Below are 19,138 nucleotides of genomic sequence, written 5' to 3' on the forward strand. Positions count from 1 at the left end.
TTTTAGTATCTGGGCTGGCTTTGAACTGCAATATTCAGATTTCAGTTTCCTTAGTAATTAGGACTATAGACGTAGGCCACCAGCATACTGGACCTACATACTGTTTTAAAACTTGCATTTTTCCTTTTGGTGTTGGTTTATTTTACTCCCACTTGAGTCATCGTTTTCATCTCCTTGGTAGCGGGGCTGTGGCTTCAGAATGTTTTTGTGTATCTTCCACCTGCCGTGACTCCAGCAGGCACCATCCTCAATAAGTGAGGGTGAATGGATAGGGCTGGAGGAATGAGTGTGCTGTTGACTTAGCGAATGAGCTTCCTTTTTTGTTTTTGTTTTTAATGCTGGTCTTGGGGCTTGAATTCAGGGCCTAAGCACTGTCCCTGAGCTTCTTTTGCTCAAGGTTAGCCCTCTACCACTTGGGGTGGGGGTTTACTGGAGGGTTACATGAACTTTCCTACCGTAGCTGGCTTTGAACTGTGATCCTCAGATCTTAGTCTCCTGATTAGCTAGGATTACAGGCGCGTGCCACTAGTGCTAGGGGGAGTAAGCTTTCTGAGATGAAGGAAGTCTGCACCCACACCCCATTCAGATGGTGCCACTAGAGGTTGATGACAATAACACCACAGTTATAGCAGCAGCTGGCCTGCTAGACAGTTTATCAGGCACTTTGAGGTTGTGGGAAAAACTATAGTTTTTGTTCTTTTGGGACATAGGCTGTTTCTGAAGAAGATGATGTACTCATTTTTGGGGACTGGGTTAACCCCCAAGGTCCTTAAGAAACTTACCCATAGCTGGACAGAGAGATTGGCCCTGCTGTACTGCCTTACCCCACCCCCTTCCCTGAGAAGATCCAGAAGGCCTCCTGCTCTGGCTCAGAAAGTCAACTTACCCGAGCCATCATGGCAGCAAGTGAGGATCTGGCTTTTGCTGTGATCCAGCTTCCTGGGACTTTGAACACAGCAGGTCATCTTTGAGCAGGACTAGGACTGCACACAGCCTACTATAGTAGTTGTTCTAGGATAGGTTTGGGGTTCATCTTGGCATATGAGGGAAACTGAGGCTCAATAAGGCATAAAGACCTAGTTAAAGCCACATGACAGGCAAGTGGTTGTATCTGGACCCTCACAACTCCCATTTGGTAGCTGAGAAAGGGAAGTGACTTGGAGGTTGGGTGCCACTGGTGAGTGCATTGCCTGTGAGAATGTTCCCTCCTGAGATTCATTCTGTTCACAGGCCACATAGCCTCTTGTTTGGGTTTCTCCGTTTCTAGTTTAGTTTTTAATATTTCCAAGCCTCATCTCTTACGTTTAAGTCATGGATTAGTTAAGTTTGCTATGCCTGTAAATAGGTCTGGCTGAAGGAAGAGGTCATGGTTATCTTAGGGTAAGTGGCTTAAGGGATTATTTCTGGGGCCCTTGCTTCCCTCTCACATACCTGGGTTCTCTGTCTACCCTTTCCCTCACCCTGTTTCCGAGGAGAAGTCAGCATCTAGCTTTACATCCTCAGTAAGTAACAGCTCACCCATCTTCTGTCCCCCATGTGCTTTTGCTTTGGGTAGCAAGGTCTTCTCTTACAGTGTGTGGTGGACTGAAGACATGAACTGTGGCAGGAATCACTGAGTACTTATAGGAATTGTGTCTTTCAGTTGTTTCTTGTTGACAAATGAGTCCTTGACAAGCCATGCATGCATACAGTTGGCCTCAGTTTTTTTTTTTTTTTTTCTTTTTTGTCGGTCGTGGGGCCTGAGTTCTGTCCTGAGCTCTTCAGCTCAAGGCTACTGCCCCTTGAACCACAGCACTACTTCTGGTTTTCTGGTAGTTAATTGGAGATAAGAGTCTCATGGACATTAGTACCTGGGCTGGCTTTGAACCACAGTCCTCAGATCTCGGCCTCCTGAGTAGCTAGGATTACAGGTGTGAGCTATCACACCTGGCCAGTTGACCTCAGGTTTTTTTTTTTTTGGTGGGCCATGGGGCTTGAACTCTGGGCCTAGGCACTGTCCCTGAGCTCTTCAGCTCAAGGCTACACCCTACCCCTAGTCCTGGGCATTGTCCCTATGCTCTTCAGCTCAAGGCTACCACCCTACCCTCGCGCCAAGCCCCACTTCCCATTTTCTAGTGGTTAATTGGAGATAAGAGTCTCAGGTCCTTTTGTGCCCGGGCTGGCTTTGAACCTTGATCCTCAGATCCCAGATCCTGAGTAGCTAGGATTACAGGCAAGCCACTGCACCTGGCTTGGCCTCAGTTTTAAAGAACAACATGGATTTTCTTGTTACCATGTTGAAATTTGCTTTGAATCTCTGCACTTCCATCTCTGAAAAATGCTATTCTTTTACCTCCTCTCAAATGTTCTCTGCTTAAAAAGGCAGAAAAGCCCTGCCTCACTGCAAGAGGGATTTTGGAAATCCCTGGAGAACACATAGCCCCAGATTGCGTTAGCCGCTCATTTTACTGTTGTGTTTTGTTAACTGCCCTATTAAGACATACCCGTTAGGGACTCTGAGCCCTGTTTCTCATCTGAGGGCACCAGCCATGTTGTGCTGGTAGTCTTCCTCCAGATGTGGGCCTCTTGAGGCCTTTGTCTGCATGATTGGGCCAGGGAACATGCTCATCAGTTGTGGAAGGAAGCACCTTCAAATACTTGCTGCCTTATTCTGGAGCAAGGGACAAGGAGGGGTGAGTCTGTTTTCTCTAAGGACTACAGGTGTTTATTCTTGTAGTAAGCAACTATCTCTCATCCCCTTCCCAATCCTAGGAGGGAGGTACTTGGAGGTTAAGAATAGTCCTTGCCCCCAAGAGCTCATGATGTTTTTTAGGCAATTCCTCAGCATTTAGTTAAGAACCTAGTCCGTTAAGAATTGTGCTCACCTAAGGGTTTCTGTACTTCTTGACCCATTTTTCTACTGCCCTGACCTTATAGGACATAACTTCCTGGTCTCGTACTTGAGGTCAGCAGAAGGATTGTGTCTTGTGTATGACACTCCAAATAAATGAGCTTATTAGCACAGTTAGGTAGCTTGTCCAGGGTCATACAGCTCAGCCAGGACTGGCTGGGAGTGCGGCTTCTAGAGTGGAGTCCATTGCTCTGCCCAGTTTTGCATCTGGCTTAGTGTGCTATGATCAGGCTCAGTGCCCAGGCAAGCGGTGAACTGAAGCAAGTCTTCACTTAGGCTGCACAAGAAGTATGGGTTGGGATGGAGATAGATTCTGGCTGAAGTAGCAATGAGCCATGTGACTTGTCACCTCCAGGCTGGAAGCACCATGTCTCCTGGTGACACTTTACCCCCTGTGTGCACCCAGCTCAGCTACATACCATCTGGTTGTGGATGGAACATAATGGCTTTGTGTTCCTTTCTTGTCTTCTCTAGTACACCTCTTACCTTCCCATGTTCCCTTCCTGTAATGGGACCCATGGTGCCATGTTTCAACATTAGTTCTGGAAGGCGGATGTCTGGCCTGGCACTGCTCTGGGTGAGCTGTATTCCAGAGGTGGGGCATTGCAACTCTTGCGTGTCTCACAAAGTATAAAGTATGTGCTTATAGGGCAATCATAAAGCATGGTTCCAGGAGTGGAAAGGTCCTAGTGCCTGAGACGGAGCCTTTGGAGTTCTGTTGACTTAGGTTGTTTCTGTGTGGCTTGTTCACAACTGGGTGACTTTGTCTTGGCTTCAGTTTCTTCCTCTGTAAAATGGGATAAATACAGTGCCCTTCTGTAGAGATGCTGTGAGGATGCAGTAAATCCAGGGCTTGGCACTGTTCCTGTGCTGTTGTCCCATCAGAGTGGAAAGGTTGGTGTGTGTGTGTGTGTGTGTGTGTGTGTGTGTGTGTGTGTGTGTGTTTCCTCAGCACCTGGCTCCAAAAGTTAGACTCTTGGTCACTGACTGTATTTCTGCAAATAGAAACCAAGAAGTAGGAAAATTGTGTGTGTGTGTGTGTGTGTGTGTGTGTGTGTGTGTGTGTGTGTGTGTGTAGTGTGCTTTTTTCTCTGCTGCCTCTAGTACAGTGTCATCCATAAGTCTATGACATTTGATATTGTGCTCTTAATGTTATTGAGTAAAAAGGTTTCACTTGTCTCTGTTTTTCGTCTCTTATCAATGGCCTTTCGGTAATTCCTAGGGCCCAGGGATAAGGGAATTGGTTGGTTGTCCACTGTAGTGGGAGTTGCACATTTCAGAACCAGTTCCCTGCTTGAAATTCCAATGTCAACTCAGACCGGGAAAGTAGAGCTCTGGGTCAGTTCCTGGGTGGTTTTTCACTGGTAGGCTCACATGCCTTCATTACACAAGGGAAGGACATCTCCAGGCCTGCAGGATGGGCAGGGTTTGATTTGTCATAGATTCTGGCAGAAGACAATGTTTCCCATGGAGAGTTGCACTTCTCCACATGTTCCTAAACTTGCTTATAGGTCATGCATGCAGAGAGGACTGTGGCATGGGAGTTTAAAAGAACATAGATCCTCTGGGTGCCAGTGGCTCATGCCTGTAATCCTAGTTACACAGGAGGCTGATGTCTGAGGATCTCCATTCAAAGCCAGCCCAGGCACAAAAGTCTGTGAGACTCCTTACCTCCAATTAATCTCGAGAGGTGGTGGCTGTCTCAAGTGGCAGAGCTCTAGCCTTGAGCTAAAGAGCTCAGGGACAGTGCCCAGGCCCAGAATTCAAGCCTCCCTACTGACAAAAAAAAGAGCCTTCATGATGACCTTGTGGGCTGGCTGCTCCCCTCCCACTTCCTCTGCCTAACAGGACGGAGAGGAAATGGAAGCTCTGACAGCAGGAACTTGCTACCAGAAAAATCACTGTCAGTGTCCAAGTTTAAGGCATTAAAGTATTTCTATAAAAGTGATGTGGCAAATGGTACAGGCTCGATAAAGGCATTAACAAAGGAAGGCTTAATCGTCCAAGCCATTTCCAGTACAGTTTTCTTTTGTAGGGAGTGATCTTCAGAACGCATGATGGAACTCTTTAGCAGATTCTTCTGAGATTGAGAGTTTGCAGGACTTCCTTATGGGGTTGCCACTTTAGCACCCACTCCCCTTCTGACATGGGAGCCCCAAGTGGGGCTCTTCCCCTTTTCCAGAAGCCCAGAATTTCACAGCTCTGTTGAAGGGTTGCAAACCATGAAAGCTCACTGAAGACTGCAGAACAAAAGCAAGACCATTTCATGTTAGGAAGGGCTGGTGTGAGAGAGCAGGGCTGTGTTGCAGGAAGCACCTGGAGGAGGAGGCAGGCCTTACCTGGGCATACCACCCCTGCCGTGCTAGCTATAGATTACTGCCAGAGAGTTAAGAAAGCCCAGCCTGCGGTTGATGCTCTGGGAGATGAAGTTGGAGGGTTGTGTCTTGACGTGCAACTGACGAAGGTTGTGTGGTATGGCGGTGAGCAGTGTGGGGTGCTGTGGTCCTGACTCCTGGGGCTCTTGATCTGTGGGCTTTGCTTTTTGGATATAATGCTGAGGAGCGTAAACTCAAGCTGCTTTTGTTATTTACCATCATCTTGCATTGTAGCCCAAACTGCTTGAGCTTGTGTTCCTCCTGCCTTAGCCTCCTGAGTGCTGGGTTTACAGGCATGTACTGACACACCCAGCTTTAGCTGTTCTTGTGAGAAAGCCCTTGGGGCTAGGCAGGGGCCTCTGCCACCACGTTGGAATATTCCCTGCCACCCAGGGAGTAACAGAAAGCCTACCTGTGATCACTGTATCCCCTTGTTTGGTTGAGGTGCTGCCTAAGGAGAGACTATTTCCCAGACATTGGGTAGCTGGGCAGTGTTTGGAGTCCCAGCGGGAGGCCTTGATGGACACTAGCTAGGGAGTCACAGCAGAGCACACTGGCATTGCCAATGGAGGGCTTGAATACAGAACAAGGAACTGCATAGGTGGTGCTGGGACTGTGTCCAGAGACAAGACTTGCTGCTCCTAGTTGTACTTTGTGCAGAGGGGACTGGAAGACACCAATATCTGGAACCTTCCCTGGCTTCCCTCTTTCATTTTCTTCTTATGCTACTCACAGCACCCAAGGCAAAAATGTTACTCTTCCCACTTTACAGGGAACCAAAGTCAGGCAATTTCAGTGGAGGCCAGGGCTGCCAAACCCCACAACACCCGCTACCTTTCCATGTGGTCTCCCTAGTACAGGTGGCAGGATTTGAAATTTTGTTCTGTTACATTTTGTTTTATCTCCAGTGCCATCTACTTTTTTGGTTGTTTAGTTCTATGGGTTTTGACAAATGCATGCATCAAACGGGGTTTATTATTATTTTTTTAATTTTGAGGCTACTTTACATTCACATAGTTGTGAGAAATAGTACAGAGAAATTGGAGGTACGTTTTACTCAGTTTTTTTTTTCCAGTAGTAACATTTTGTAAAACAATAGTGACAACATCAGAAGCAGGAAATGAATACACAGGAACAGTCAAGATTCAGACCATTCTAACCATACCCCATCCCAAACCCAGACAACCCCTGTTCCCCGATTCTGTTGTTCTGTCATTTCAAGAATATGATGCACACAGAAACGTATAACAGTTCGCCTTTGAGTATTTTTTTTTCCATTCAGCAGAATTCAGAGATTTTTTTCCAAGTTCTGGTATATATTAGAGTTCATTCCTTTTATGGATGAGCAGTGTTCTTTGGTAAAGAGTGCATTTAACCATTCACTCAGTGGAGAACATCTGAGTTTTCCTGATTGGTGTAGTTACAAATAAAGCATTCGTGTGCACGTCTTTGTGTGAATGTAAGTGTTCATTTCTGTGGGATAAACACTCTGAAATGTGAAGGCTGGGCCAAGTGGTAGTTTCCCCAGTGGGTGTTTGAGGGTGCGTTTGAGATGGAGAAGTGGGCACTGATGGGGGATCACTGTCCTGGGACCTGCTCTTGCCAGGGTTCGAGTCCTGATGAGTTGCTATTCATGGCTATAAAATGAGAACTATCGTTGATTTTCTACAGTGACAAAACTTTATAAAGAAGAGAGGTTTAGTTAGCCTATAGTTCTGGGTTTTTAGAGCATGGTGCCAGCAGCAAGCTCTGGGGAAGACCACATGGCAGACGAGCATACCACAACACATGCAAGAGGGAGCGAGCACACGTGGGGTGGGAAGCTGGGGTGGTTGGGTGCGTTGGCCAGGCATGTGAGACCTAGCTCCATGTCTGCTGGAGAGCAGCACCCTGTGAGATCTGATCCTCCCACCTGACCCCACCCCTTAAAGGCCCTACCATGTACGAACATCACACACTGGGGATCAGGCTTCCCACACCTCATCTCCGGAGACAGCCACAGCCAAACCACAGCAGTGCTCAATGGTAGAAGTCATTCTTTCTGGGTAGCTACAGAGAGAACCTAGCAGGCAGAGCAGGGTCTGTGCAAAGCATTGTCCTTTGAGTTCCCCCAGTTATTGGCCCTTTTAAGGTCACTCTCTGTTCCTCTCTGAGAAGATGCTGGCCTGGTTATTAGATTTATCTGTGTCACCAGGTGGGTGCCTTCACTCCCTGATGAAGCTGGTTCAGACCTCTGCCATGTATCCAGGGAAATCCACAGTGTGCCCGGCTCTGCTGTCTGAGAATGTGTCTAGACTCAGATGTTGCTGTGATTTACCCAGTTCCAGACATGTGTGGGGCTTTCTGTGTAAGGCATAGTGCTTGGTGTTATAAAGGTGCAGAAAATGTTGCTTGAATTGAATAACAATTCCAGCCTCAGAACTCCTTCCAGAGCCTGGTACAGCAGGGCAAGGTCTGAACACCACGTGGCTCTGCCAGATTTGTCCTGTTGCCCTCCACGTCCCCTGGGCAGCAGCCTCTGAGTGCATGCTGTTCCCCAGTCCTGACTGCCTCGTGGTTGCATTTCCAAAGGCCACGTGCAATTCCTTCACACGGCTACACTGTTGTCCAACCACCTAGGTTGTCCCCGCTTTAGCAGTGATGCCATATGCATCGGGCCCTGTGCAGGAATGTCTTTCAGACTCCTCTCCAGCACCCCCGTCCTCTGCCTTTAGTGTGAGTAGTGCCTACTTCACAGCCTCTTTCCCAGGTACCCGAGAACAGGGTTGGTGGGTGCCATACCTCCCCCTTCCTCTGGGGCTTATGATCATTGCTGGCTTCCGGGTCCCAGGAGCTTCAGGTGCTGTTGTGCATGTCTGTTATCCTTGTAGAAGCTGCTGTGAAGATGGTGCTGATGAGAGCTAGGAGGACCCATCACTGCTTCTGCCCAGTTTCTGGCTTGGTGCAGAGCTGTGACTGGATGGGCTGATGTGTTACCATGGCAATAGACGTCCACAGCACCATTCTCACTGGCCTCCCACTGTTTCACCTGAGGAAAGGGCCATAATACAGTCAGACCTTTTTGACGGAATTTAAACAAATTTGAGGAAGACTGCCTGGGTGTTCATTGCTGAGGAAAAGATCTAGGCACATTGCGCCTCCCTCCCCTCCCAATAGCAGTAGCCACTGTTGACGGCACTTCTCCCAGGAGCCAGGCACCAAGCACAAGGTGTGGTTTCTACTTCGTAGGCTACTACAACCTGATGAGGCAGGCAGTATTGTCTCTGTTTAATGAGAGGAGCTGAGGCACAGAGATAAAAGCACTTGGCAACGTTTGAGGGGACAGTGTATTTCAAGAGGAACTCAGGTATGGTTGACGGTGGATCTGAGCTTTAAACACTGGAATCTGCCTGCCTCTTTAGAGAAGGGGAAAGTATTCTCAGACCCCATGCCAATGGCTTGCTGCCTTAGAACTGAGTTGAGGCTTATTTCCAGAAAGACCATGGCTACCATGCCTCCCTCATTGAGGTGTGGCACAAAGGGCCCCTTTGAAGTGTGAGTCCAGGGAGCCCCTCCTGGCCAGCTACTGAGCCAAGCATGGGAAGAGGTCAGGCTCTGCTACTTATGCAGTCCCTGGAGGAGTGGTCTGAACTGATCACACTTGGTTAGCATATGCCAGGTGTAGGTTGATATGATATTAAAACTTGTCAGGTCTCTCAGTGTCACCTGGGGCTCTAGCCCCCCTGGGCCTCCCTTCCCTAAGAGTCAGGCTTTGGAAATGGATTGATTTCCCCCCTCCCCTTCCTTGAGTTTGCACTTTGGATGAACCTTGTTTTCGAAGAACAGTAGAAGGTAATTTTCCCGTGCTTGCCAGCTGGCCTGTAATAGAGCAATTTCAATAACACCCACTGTAAAGTCTAATCGAAGTAAACAGGAAAATATGATTTACAATCTGGATGGCAAGTAAATACCGGGGTGTAATTAATTTTTACACAGAACAGTAGATTCTAAAACATTTTCCTGCACTGAACAGTTGATTTTTAATTTCAGATGAGGGGTTACCTTTCTGTTCGTTTATTGCCATTACTGCTGTGAGTTTTTATTTTCTGATAGTGTTCTTTGGATCTCTTGCATGGTGTGAATTTGAAGGTTTAACCACAGAAGAGGGGAAGAGAGATGGAGGGTCAGAGTAATTATAAGGCATGATTTTTCAAACCTCTCCTGAAGTCTGCTCCCTTTTTGACTCTGCTTAGTGGGATATGATGGTGGGTTGAGCAGCTGTGCACAACAGCTATGCTGTAAGGTTACTGGGGAAGAGACCTTCAGTGTTGAAAACAGGTTGGTGTTAACTGTGGTACTGCTACACAGTGTGTGCCTGTAGGTAGACATTTCTGATTGTTCAGTGGCTTCGTCCCCACCCTCCCCCTCCTTACTGAGTTCACACAACTCAGCCTGTGCTTGCTAGGCTTACTTGCTCTGTTAGGTACTCTATCATTTGAGTCATGTTTCCAGCCCAGCTTTTTGCTGATTGCAGTAGAGGTAGAACCTCACAGACCCTTCTGCCCTGGTTGCCTTCTATAGCTCAGCCTTCAGTGGCTCACTTTGGTTCATCACCTGGAGAACCTGTGTGAGTCCTGACTGGGGCCCTGTCTGCTGCCAGTGGCTGCAGAGAGCTGATCCTCTGAGTCTGGACATGGGGATGAGGCATGTTTTATACCCTTAACCTATGTGAACTTGTCCTGGGGTATGTTCAAGATACACTGAAAGCTAGCTAGGTAGTAATACGTCACACTGCACGGACCACAAACTGCTAGCTACCCAGGTTCCAAGGTCTTAAAAGGGATCACATGAGCAAACCCAAATTTTCTGTTCTGTTCATTGGCTTGGGATGCTCTGAGGAGGTTATCTGAGCCCTGGTGCCCTCCCAGAATGCACTTCCTTTAGTTCCCACTGGTTCCCCATTCCATTCTCTTCTTCCCTGGTCCTGAACATGTTGTTTATCTTTTGTATTGCCAGGTAGTTGACCACACTTGGCCACTTCCCAGAAGAGCCTCATCTGAGAGTGAGTGACAGATGGGGAGCTGTGTGTACTGACAACGTTCCCTGCAGGTGCCCAGGCATCACCACTGCCCAGAGCTGCCCTCCTGAAGATGGCTTGTGCCTACCCTGGGATGCAGCCCAGTGCCTGAGGTCCTTACCATGGTGATGATCCTAAGGAGAAGCCTCGCCAACCAGGGAGCCGACTCCATAGCATGTAGGACCTTCAGCCCTGAACTGGTGAGCCCCCTACCAGCCTTCATCCCTTTTCCTTCTTCGAGGCCTGATGTACAGGTGGGCGGTGGACAGAGCATCCAGGCCTTAGCAACTTGGAGTCGGAGTGCCCGAGAGTGGAGCTCTGGGAGATGTTGCAGGTTGGGTTCTGCTGCATGGGAGCATGGGCCTTGGACATGAGCTGCTCCTGGGAGCCGGAGGGGAAAGGCTGCCATTTGTTAGATAATACCATGTGTGCTTCAGCTGTCCTGCTGGGCTCTGCCCCACATTCCTATTTTCTCCACCCAGCAAGAGGAGGTGGTTTCCAGAAGTGGGTAAGGCTGGATAGCACTGAACCTCCAAAGAGAGGGAGGGAGGGAAGGAAGGAGGTGGGGGGGGGGGGCTGCAGTTAGAACGTGATGAGTGGGAGATAAGGAAGAAAGAAGCCTGGCATGCTGATCAAGTCATGGTGAAGATAGGAGAGAGAGGCAGCTAACTATGCTTCATAGAGCACGAGAAAAAAACTACCCCAACCCAGACTTCTTCCTACTCCCAGCTACCAAAGTAAGCTCTCCCTGTGAGGAGCAGAGGCTACCTTAGCCCACACTCTTAGGGTTTGGCAAAATGGGCTTCTCTGCAGGACTCCACAGCTTCCCTCGTCAGCACTGGCCCACTTGCAGCCCAGGGTCTGTTCTCCAACTCCACGTGGCACTCTTCATGGCCACTTAGGAGAACCACACTAGGCCCCTCCCTAGGCTGCCTTTCTTGGTCTCATGTTAGTGATGACCATACTGGTAGATTTCTGAGATCTGGCCCTGGCAAGAGCTTGGGAAAGCCACCAAAGCCTGTACATGGCACAGACCTGAACCCAGCACTAGGCCTGCTGGGAGAGGGCTGGAATTCAGGGACTAGCATGACTCCAGGTTGTCTTTGCCCTTCTCTGCCCAGACAGATCTGTGTCTGGACAGACCCTTCAAGACCCCATTAGTACTAAGTCACAACCGAAGCCCAGTGAAGTTTAGTACAGATGAGGAGGCAGCTGACTGGGCTGGAGCATGTCAGGGCAGAGCCCATAGAACAGGGCACTAGGCATGGTCTTGGATACATAAAAGTGGCTCAGAAACCATTTGGTCCAGCCTCTTCACTTTACAAATGTGTACTGGAGACCCAGATTAGGGCAGTAACTGTCCCACTGGCTCCAGTCCCTCTTTGCCCAGCAACCCTACCTCCTGGTTTGGAATCTGGTTCTGGCTCTGTGGCTCTTTCCTGAACCCTAACACTGCAGGGGCCGAGTGGCAAGCAGGTGCCCAGAAGAGAGCAGGCACCAAGGTGTTTGATTGATGGCAAGCTTGGTGATTAACAAGGGGAGCTGAAGTGGCCACCTAGGTCTTTTGCCATCTCTACTTCCTTTCCAGTTTGTGTTTAGTGTTTATCTGCAACGTGGTCTCTTCCCGCCGTCTCTCCCCTCATCCTGCTGGCTTTCACATGGAAATATGGTAATAGGTTCCCAGCTTTGCTCCTGTTCTCTACCCAGAGGGAATACAGCAAGATCTGTCCGTCACTAGCTTCTTACCTTGTGCCAAACAAACACCAAAGCCATTGCTAGGAAGCACCAACGCTTATGTATCTTCTCCACCATGACTTCTTGTTGTTCTTCCTGTTCCTTCAGTTCAAGCACACTGCCTCAGGGCCTTTGCATTTCTTCTACAGCCCAGCACACTATCCCCTTAACAGAGCTGTCTCTTTCCTTCCCTTTTTCTCACTCTGGCTACTTAGTCCCAAAATTGAATCTGGCTCCCTTCACCCCCTGCCTCACCCTCTACCTCCTCCACACATTCATCTGTTCTCCTTCACAGGCTCTTAACATGGATTTAACAGTTGACCTGTTGGTCTTGAGGATTGAATGACTCCCCCATGCTAGGCTGGGAGTTTCAGGAAAGCAGAACATTTGTTTTAACTTGTTGCCGAAAACCTGGAACCTGGGCCTAGTGCCTCATAGGTGCTCAATAATACCTGTAGAATAATTGAGTTATACAGGTGCGATTGTCCAGTGGCTTCTGAGTATGCCATCATTTCAGTCCCTCTTGGACTGCTGCTCAACTCACAGCTTGGAGGTGGTCAGTCATGAGTTGAATCCCTCTGGTTTTTTTTTTTTCTTTTCCTGTAGAACTGTGAGAACACATGTGGAGTTGCTCTAGCTAGGAGTAACCCCAGGGCGAGGGGCCAGTAGAGGGCCAGAGGGAGGCGTCTTGCCTGGGGCCAGCTGTTCTCAGCTAGCCCAGCACTGTGGGGCCACTGTGCTCTCCTGCATGGGGGGGGGGGGGCACTGGCTGGTTCCCAGGCACATGGGCCTGAGGTCATCAGAGCTGCTCTTGCAGAGACTTGGTCTGAGTTCCAGCCAGGAGAAGCATAGCCTCTGAGCCCTAGACAGGGCTGTTAGAAAAGAGGAGAAGCAGAAGCTGGGAGAGCTTTTGGGCTCCCGGGAGGGATCTGCTGCCTGTAATCTCTCCTGTAAGGTCAGGCTCTTTGCTTTCTCCTCTACTCCCTCCCTTTCTGCAAGAGTGTCCTCCTTTCTGCTTTTTGTTGTTGGCTAGTCAGGACTCAGAACCACCTGCTGCGGTGCGGTAGGCCATCTGTCTCCTCCCACTCTGACTCCAGATGGCTGGTCGGCTAGGGGTGGCCCCTTAGGAGTGGGCCTTCTTGTCTGTGGATTGTTGACATGCCACACACGGACTGCCTGCCACATTCTGGGCCTGGCTTGCAGGGGACAAATGGAAGCATAGTACTGAATCCAGGCTCTCCTCCACCCTGCTCCCCTAACCCAGTACCATCTCTGTCCCTCAAACAGGAAACTGCAGCTCTAAGAACTCAGATGGGGTGTGCAGAGTACAGATTTGAGGTCCAGCGGAATACTCCACTGAGCACCTTCCCTCCCAGGCCCAGCCCCAGGTCTGGAGGCCTGGCCATCTCAGTGCTGCTCCTTCCTCAGGGAGAGTTCCTGTGAATGATGCAAGAAAGGCCTCAGATCACAGTCCTGTGAGGATCTGTGAGGCAGAGCATGGGGCGTACGGCCACCCAAGGCTGAGCAGCAGCAGAGGCGCAGAGAAAGCTGCTGGGGTCAGTGATGGCCCACTCTGGTAAAACTGACTTCACATCGAAAGGCAGAAAGCGGTTTCTCTTCTAGGAAAATCAAGAAGAGGGCAGACGTGAGGGTTAAGAGTAGAATGTAATTCGAAATAAGATTCTGGAGAGGCCGGGTCACTTTGGGATTCTGGGAGCAGCCCCCTAGCACTAAGCCCTTCCTTACCCCCAGCCTTCTGGGGAGGAGGTCTTGGGCCCTGAGTGTGTGGGCCTGCTGGAGGAGAGCCCAAAGCTGCTGCACTAAGGCCTGTGAGATGGCTGCTGTCCCAGGAGTGCCTGTCATGGCTCCTTCATTCTCCTTTTTAAGAAACTAAATGCTGCTGACAGCATAACTGGCTCTACTCTCAAGGAAGGTGTAAGAAAAAGAGTAAAAGAACTGGGAAACACCAGCTCTCCAGGCCTCGGGGCCTGTCTGCTTGGGAGCAATGGCTAGAGGGTATAGGCTGTGCCCACTGCCCTGGCTAGCTTGAACACATGGCAGCCATGGCTGTGTGGGCTCTTCTTCCCCACTCTGCCTGGTTGCTTTCCACTGCTGAGTGACCTCTTCCTTTTCATGTTCTAACATTAGTTGCTACCTCTGGAAGGCAGCCCAGACATTTGACCCTGGAGCCCTGTACTCCCCCAGCTTCTTCCTATGCGCCCACGCACAAGCCAATGGCCTATTCTCTCGTTTCCAGAGAGACCATCCCTCTTGGCCAAGCCTGGCCTCTCAGTCCTCTTTGGACCAGAGGGGCTGACAACCAGCTGCTCCCAGGCAGAGGGTGGTGCGTGGCTCCTGGCTGTCTGACTTACCCCAGTAAGCCCCAGTTGTTTCCACAAAGGCTGATCAGATAGGTGGAAAGGTACTTCCTCTTGCACTTGGCAGATTGGTGTGCCAGGGTGAAAGTGCTTGCTCACTTGGAAGAGATGTGGCTACTACATCAGGCCTTGTACCCAACTGCCTGGTTACTTCACAGGCTGAGTTGGTACTTTTGTTTAACAGCCCCAGTCCTGGAAGGCCACAGATCGGCTGCAGTTAGAACTACATAGAGTCCAAGGAGCTCTTGACACTTTTTACACTGGATAGGAAAACATTCCAGGGCCCCTCGTGTCAAGGTACTTTGAAGCCTCAGAGCCAGGGATGTCAGATCTCTAGCACCCTTGAACACTGCTCCCAAGAGTACTGTTTCCTGCTTGGGCCTGGGTCTCCTTCATTCCTTCACTGACATCTTTCTGCTTTTTAGGTATAGATGCCTGTTCCCCCGCAAAGAGGTAGAGACCCCTTTGTTGTGGGGCCACTTGAATGTTTTGTATGTGGGTCATACAAAATTATTAATATAGGCAGGCAATGTGTTTCTTTGCAGACTCGATGTCTTAGGTAACTTCAGGGCTGAGAGTTCTACCAGGGATACTGTCCTTAGTATGTGGTGACCCTGCTGGGATAGAGGATTGGAAGAATTAGAAATAGAAAAGCTAGCTGCAGGAATGGCACTCACCAATAGGAATTTTATCCCATTCTTGGTAGACTGGGACTAGAAAGGTTCTATCACCTTGGAGTCAGCAAGAGGTCCTGGGTGCTGCTTTGCCCATGTGAAGTGGGTTCTGGGAAAACCTTGTCCCCATGGTCAGGAGAAGCTGAAGCCTCAGACTGTGGGAAAATGTTATATACAAGATGTTCTGGCCTGGTCATAAGCCTTACTGCAGAAAGCAAGAGAGGGCCTCCATCTCACTTTGAGGTCTGGTATGAGATCAATCAAGGTTCCTCATTATAATAACTACCTTTGATCAACTCACAGAGAGCTCTGGGCCCAGAGAAGAGTGGGTGGTTCGGGCCTGGGAAGGGTGAGAGCCAGAGAGGTCCTTAGTTGCAGGTACATAGAGCAGGCCAAGGGCCTTCCTTGGGTAGATTGGCCCTGCATCCTTGGCCTATAGCTTATCCAATGTCATGAGTGGAACATAGAGGCTGTCTCACTGACAGGCAGAAGGTGAATCTGTTCTGCTTCCTGCTTTTTCTGTAAAGCCCAAACCCTCTTCTGTGCCTTCTGCTTGCCAGTGGAACACACATGATACCAGCCTTCCTGATTTCTACTCTCTGCTTACTGTCCCTGGTGTGGACTTCAAAGAGTACCCAGTCCATTGCCTCCCCCATCTGGCCCACACAGGATGAGGGGGTTGAACTTTATCTGTATGTACTATCGTGGGTAAGGCCAGGTACCTGGCAGAGGACAAGCCCAGTTTCTCCCTCTGAACCCTTCCCTTAGCATAAGGGGCCTTCCTGGTGCCTCCAGCTGTGCAGTTGGCTGTGTGGGTGACATGGTCCCACTGGCAGGCTCCCATGTATTTGTCGCCTGTTCTTTCTGTTGTGTGACTTTGGTGTGGTTTTCAACTGTGCATCCTGCAGTGTTCACTATCCTGGCTGGGAGGCAGGCAGGTGCTGCTGTCTTTTCCTCCTTCTAGATATTCCCATAGGTGGCTATAGATCAACCGTTGCACTGCTTGGAATCTTAGAGGTAAACTGTCAGACAGTATAAGGATTGTTTTAAACCAGGAGGTGCCTGGTGCCTTCTGGTTCATCACCTCCAGCTCAGGTGTTTCCGGGAAGATGGCCCTGACTTGTACACCCATTCAGCACGCTCTCCTTGGCCCCCTCTTCTTCAGCCCCATCCTCTCTGTGTAATGATATGTCTGTGTGACTTGCTTCTCCATGAAGTGGGAGATCTCCTTCACCTCTGTGTCCCCATGCTCGTCAAAACTAACCCTGAAAAGCCCCATGGGATGAATGCACTGCTGACCCAAGTACAAAGGTTCCCAGATGGGGCTGACTTGGATAGGGCGAGATAGCTGGTGCCAGGTGCATGCCACCCCCTTATCTGGGCGGGCCAGGTGTTCCTAGTTAGTCCCACCCTCCTTCCAGGACTAAGGAGCCAGGGCCTGGACTCCTACCCACTTCTCAGCCCTGAAGACTGGCCTGCTCCTGTCATGGGGTAGGGTGGAGATGCTTTTCAAGCCACAGCCTTGTGTGGCAGGCTGCTTTGACTGTGGTTAAGGAGCTTCTCTCAGTGTCGAATGCTCAGCCTTAGTTCAGCCTATCAGTGGACAGCTGCTGTTCCTATTTACCGAGCAAGAGCATGCTAAATGAGAGACTGAGGCAGAAGGTCTCTGGAATACTTAAGCCAGACCTTCCTGAGTTCCTGAGTGCCTCCCTCCTCACAGGCTAGCAGGACAGGCCCTTTGATCTGGAAGCCAGCTAGCACAAGAACCTGTAGAATTTTCTATATTCAGTTTGCTCCATAGCCATAGGGCAGGTGCCCAGGTCCTGGGTTCTTATAGGCTTCCTTGGCCTGGTTTTCAGGCAGTGGTCATGGCATTGGACTAATGGAAAGGTGGAGAATGCTGACAGAGGAAAGGGAAGCAATATGGAAGTATGGTATACAGATCTGAAGCCATGGCTCTCAGATTGAAACAAGTGGAACCAGCGAGATTTTGCTTCAGTTCAGGGTGAATGACTGGAGCAGCTGTGGAAGCCAGGCCAGCACATCTGGGCAGAGAAGAGCTGTCTTGCATCTCCCAGCTAGGGACTGGCAGTGGAAGGAACCCCCTTCCCCCCAATCCTTCATTCTTCAGCTTCTTCCCAGTTTATCCAGCCGTTCCCAGCACCGTCTCCTGTGCTCACCCCCACATCACCTGAGTGGAGAAAGCCCCTCATGGCAGAAGTCACAGGCTTTCTGTGCATTTTTAATCCCTTTAATCTAACAGGTCCGTAAGTCTCTGGAGACTTGGAAAAAAGAATCCAGGCCTGATCCTACAAAAGATGTCTCTGGGATATTTTCTTCTCCCTTTCCCAATCTGACACTGGCAAAGGGCAATTCCTCCCTAATTGTGACTTTAGCAAGAGATGAGTGCAAAGTCATGTGCAAACGTGCTTCTGATGACTTGAAGAGTGAATAGCTTTTCTGGTTGTTTTCAGCACACGCCAAAGAAGATGAGTCAAGGACCTACCCTTTTCTCTTGTGGAATTATGGGTGAGTAGCCATGCTGCGTGGGTCGTTCTCTTTTGTCCTTCCAGCCAGGTGAGAAGCCCAGAGGAAACCTGCCTGCATCCAGGTGCCAGAAGAGCACCCGACTCTTACATGCGTGTTCTGTTTTGGTCACCAGCTGTTCCTGAGTGGATCAGGAGGCTTGGTGGGGCATGTGAATGAAAGAACAGACAAATGTCATGTCCGGCTGTTAACACTGGGAGTTCTGTCTAATCAGACAAAGTGTTTCATGATGATTTTTAATTCAGAAAATGTACCTTAAGTAAAGGAAATTAAAAAAAAATCTCTTATAGCCTCAATTCCCAGTGACACCTACTGCTGATGATCTTGTGTGTATTTGTTTTTCGAATTGAACATATAATTATATAAACTGCATTTGTTGGCTTTTTCACTTGGTAGTTCCCACACCATGACAATGATTCAGTCCATGCATGCTGATCGTATGTAGTACCAACTTGTGCAGATGTATCAAAAGGACTTGAATGATGGAACTTTTGTGGTTTTTGGATTGATTGTTGAATTTGCTGTTATAGTTAACAGTATTTCTTAGTGTCTGAGTCTTTGTCTCTTGGACTATTGCTTAGGATCATTCCTGGGAGGGGGACAGAGAGGTCAGAGGCCCTCAATATTATTAAGGGTCTTGATTCATAATGCTGATAGGCCTTCTAGAAAGGTGCCTCCATCCTGTTTCTGTGCTTGTAACAATTGCTGTTTATCTTGGTGCAGTGATAAGTGTGCTGACGATGTGGATTTCTTGATGGTCCAGATGATGCAGTACAGGGTCTCCTTTTGCTGTCTGGGATTCTTTGGGATGTTGTGCCATATGAGTTTTGATGTCTACAAAGAGTCAGAGACTAGCTTTTGGACCATCTTTGTAGAGCTCTTGACATCATCCTTGCCTTTTCTTAGCCCGTCCACTGGGTCTAGTGGTTCATTTTTCTTCTTTTGAGGTTCTTCTTGTAGATGAGACCACAGGTGTAGAGGTGCTGGGTCTGTGTTGGGCACTGTGTTGGCAGGTAGAGCTGTGTCAGGCTCCTTGTGTGCAGCTTCAGGGTCAGGTAGGTGTTCATTCTTGTAGGGGAAACTGAGGCCCAGAGAATTGACTCTCTCCCTAAGGCCCCATGGGAGGCAGAATTGGCTCAGATGGGAAGAAGGAAGATTGCTTCACAGTAATGTGCCTCAGTGCTGGGAGAGCTGGGTGGTCTCTGATATGGCCACCATTTTCTCCCAGGCAGAGGAAATGAGGGAAGAAGATTGCTGGGCTTTGCTTTTCCTAAAATGTGACACACTTGAGGCCTGACTCCACATGATTGAATCCGTCCTTGATGGTTCACAGTTTCACAACCTTCATGTCCCAGCACAGGGCCTAGAAACCTGCTGCATAATCTAAATTCCGGGGGTGCAGAGCCGAGCTATGACTTTCCTTATGCTAAGAAAGAGGAGCGGCTCCTGTGCACACCAACCCCACCCTAAGCTGCAGCTCCAGC

The 19,138-nt window shown here is 49.3% G+C and overlaps 1 protein-coding gene across 4 annotated transcripts in view; it reads left to right on the top strand.

The window, feature by feature from the left end:
* Fam53b (family with sequence similarity 53 member B) overlaps nucleotides 1-19,138 on the top strand; it is a 100,192-nt gene that overhangs the window by 20,912 nt on the left and 60,142 nt on the right. For all 4 annotated transcript variants that reach the window (XM_090345661.1, XM_090345663.1, XM_090345660.1 and 1 more), the window contains exons 2-3: nucleotides 10,261-10,521; nucleotides 17,582-17,636. In XM_090345661.1, the coding sequence (XP_090201787.1) occupies nucleotides 10,444-10,521; nucleotides 17,582-17,636 (133 nt within the window). In that variant the 5' untranslated portion in view covers nucleotides 10,261-10,443. The remainder of the gene's footprint in view (nucleotides 1-10,260; nucleotides 10,522-17,581; nucleotides 17,637-19,138) is intronic.

This window comes from Megascapheus bottae, chromosome 15 (genome assembly GCF_031878675.1).
Source record: "Megascapheus bottae isolate mThoBot1 chromosome 15, mThoBot2.hap1, whole genome shotgun sequence".
Taxonomy (NCBI): Eukaryota; Metazoa; Chordata; class Mammalia; order Rodentia; family Geomyidae; genus Megascapheus; species Megascapheus bottae.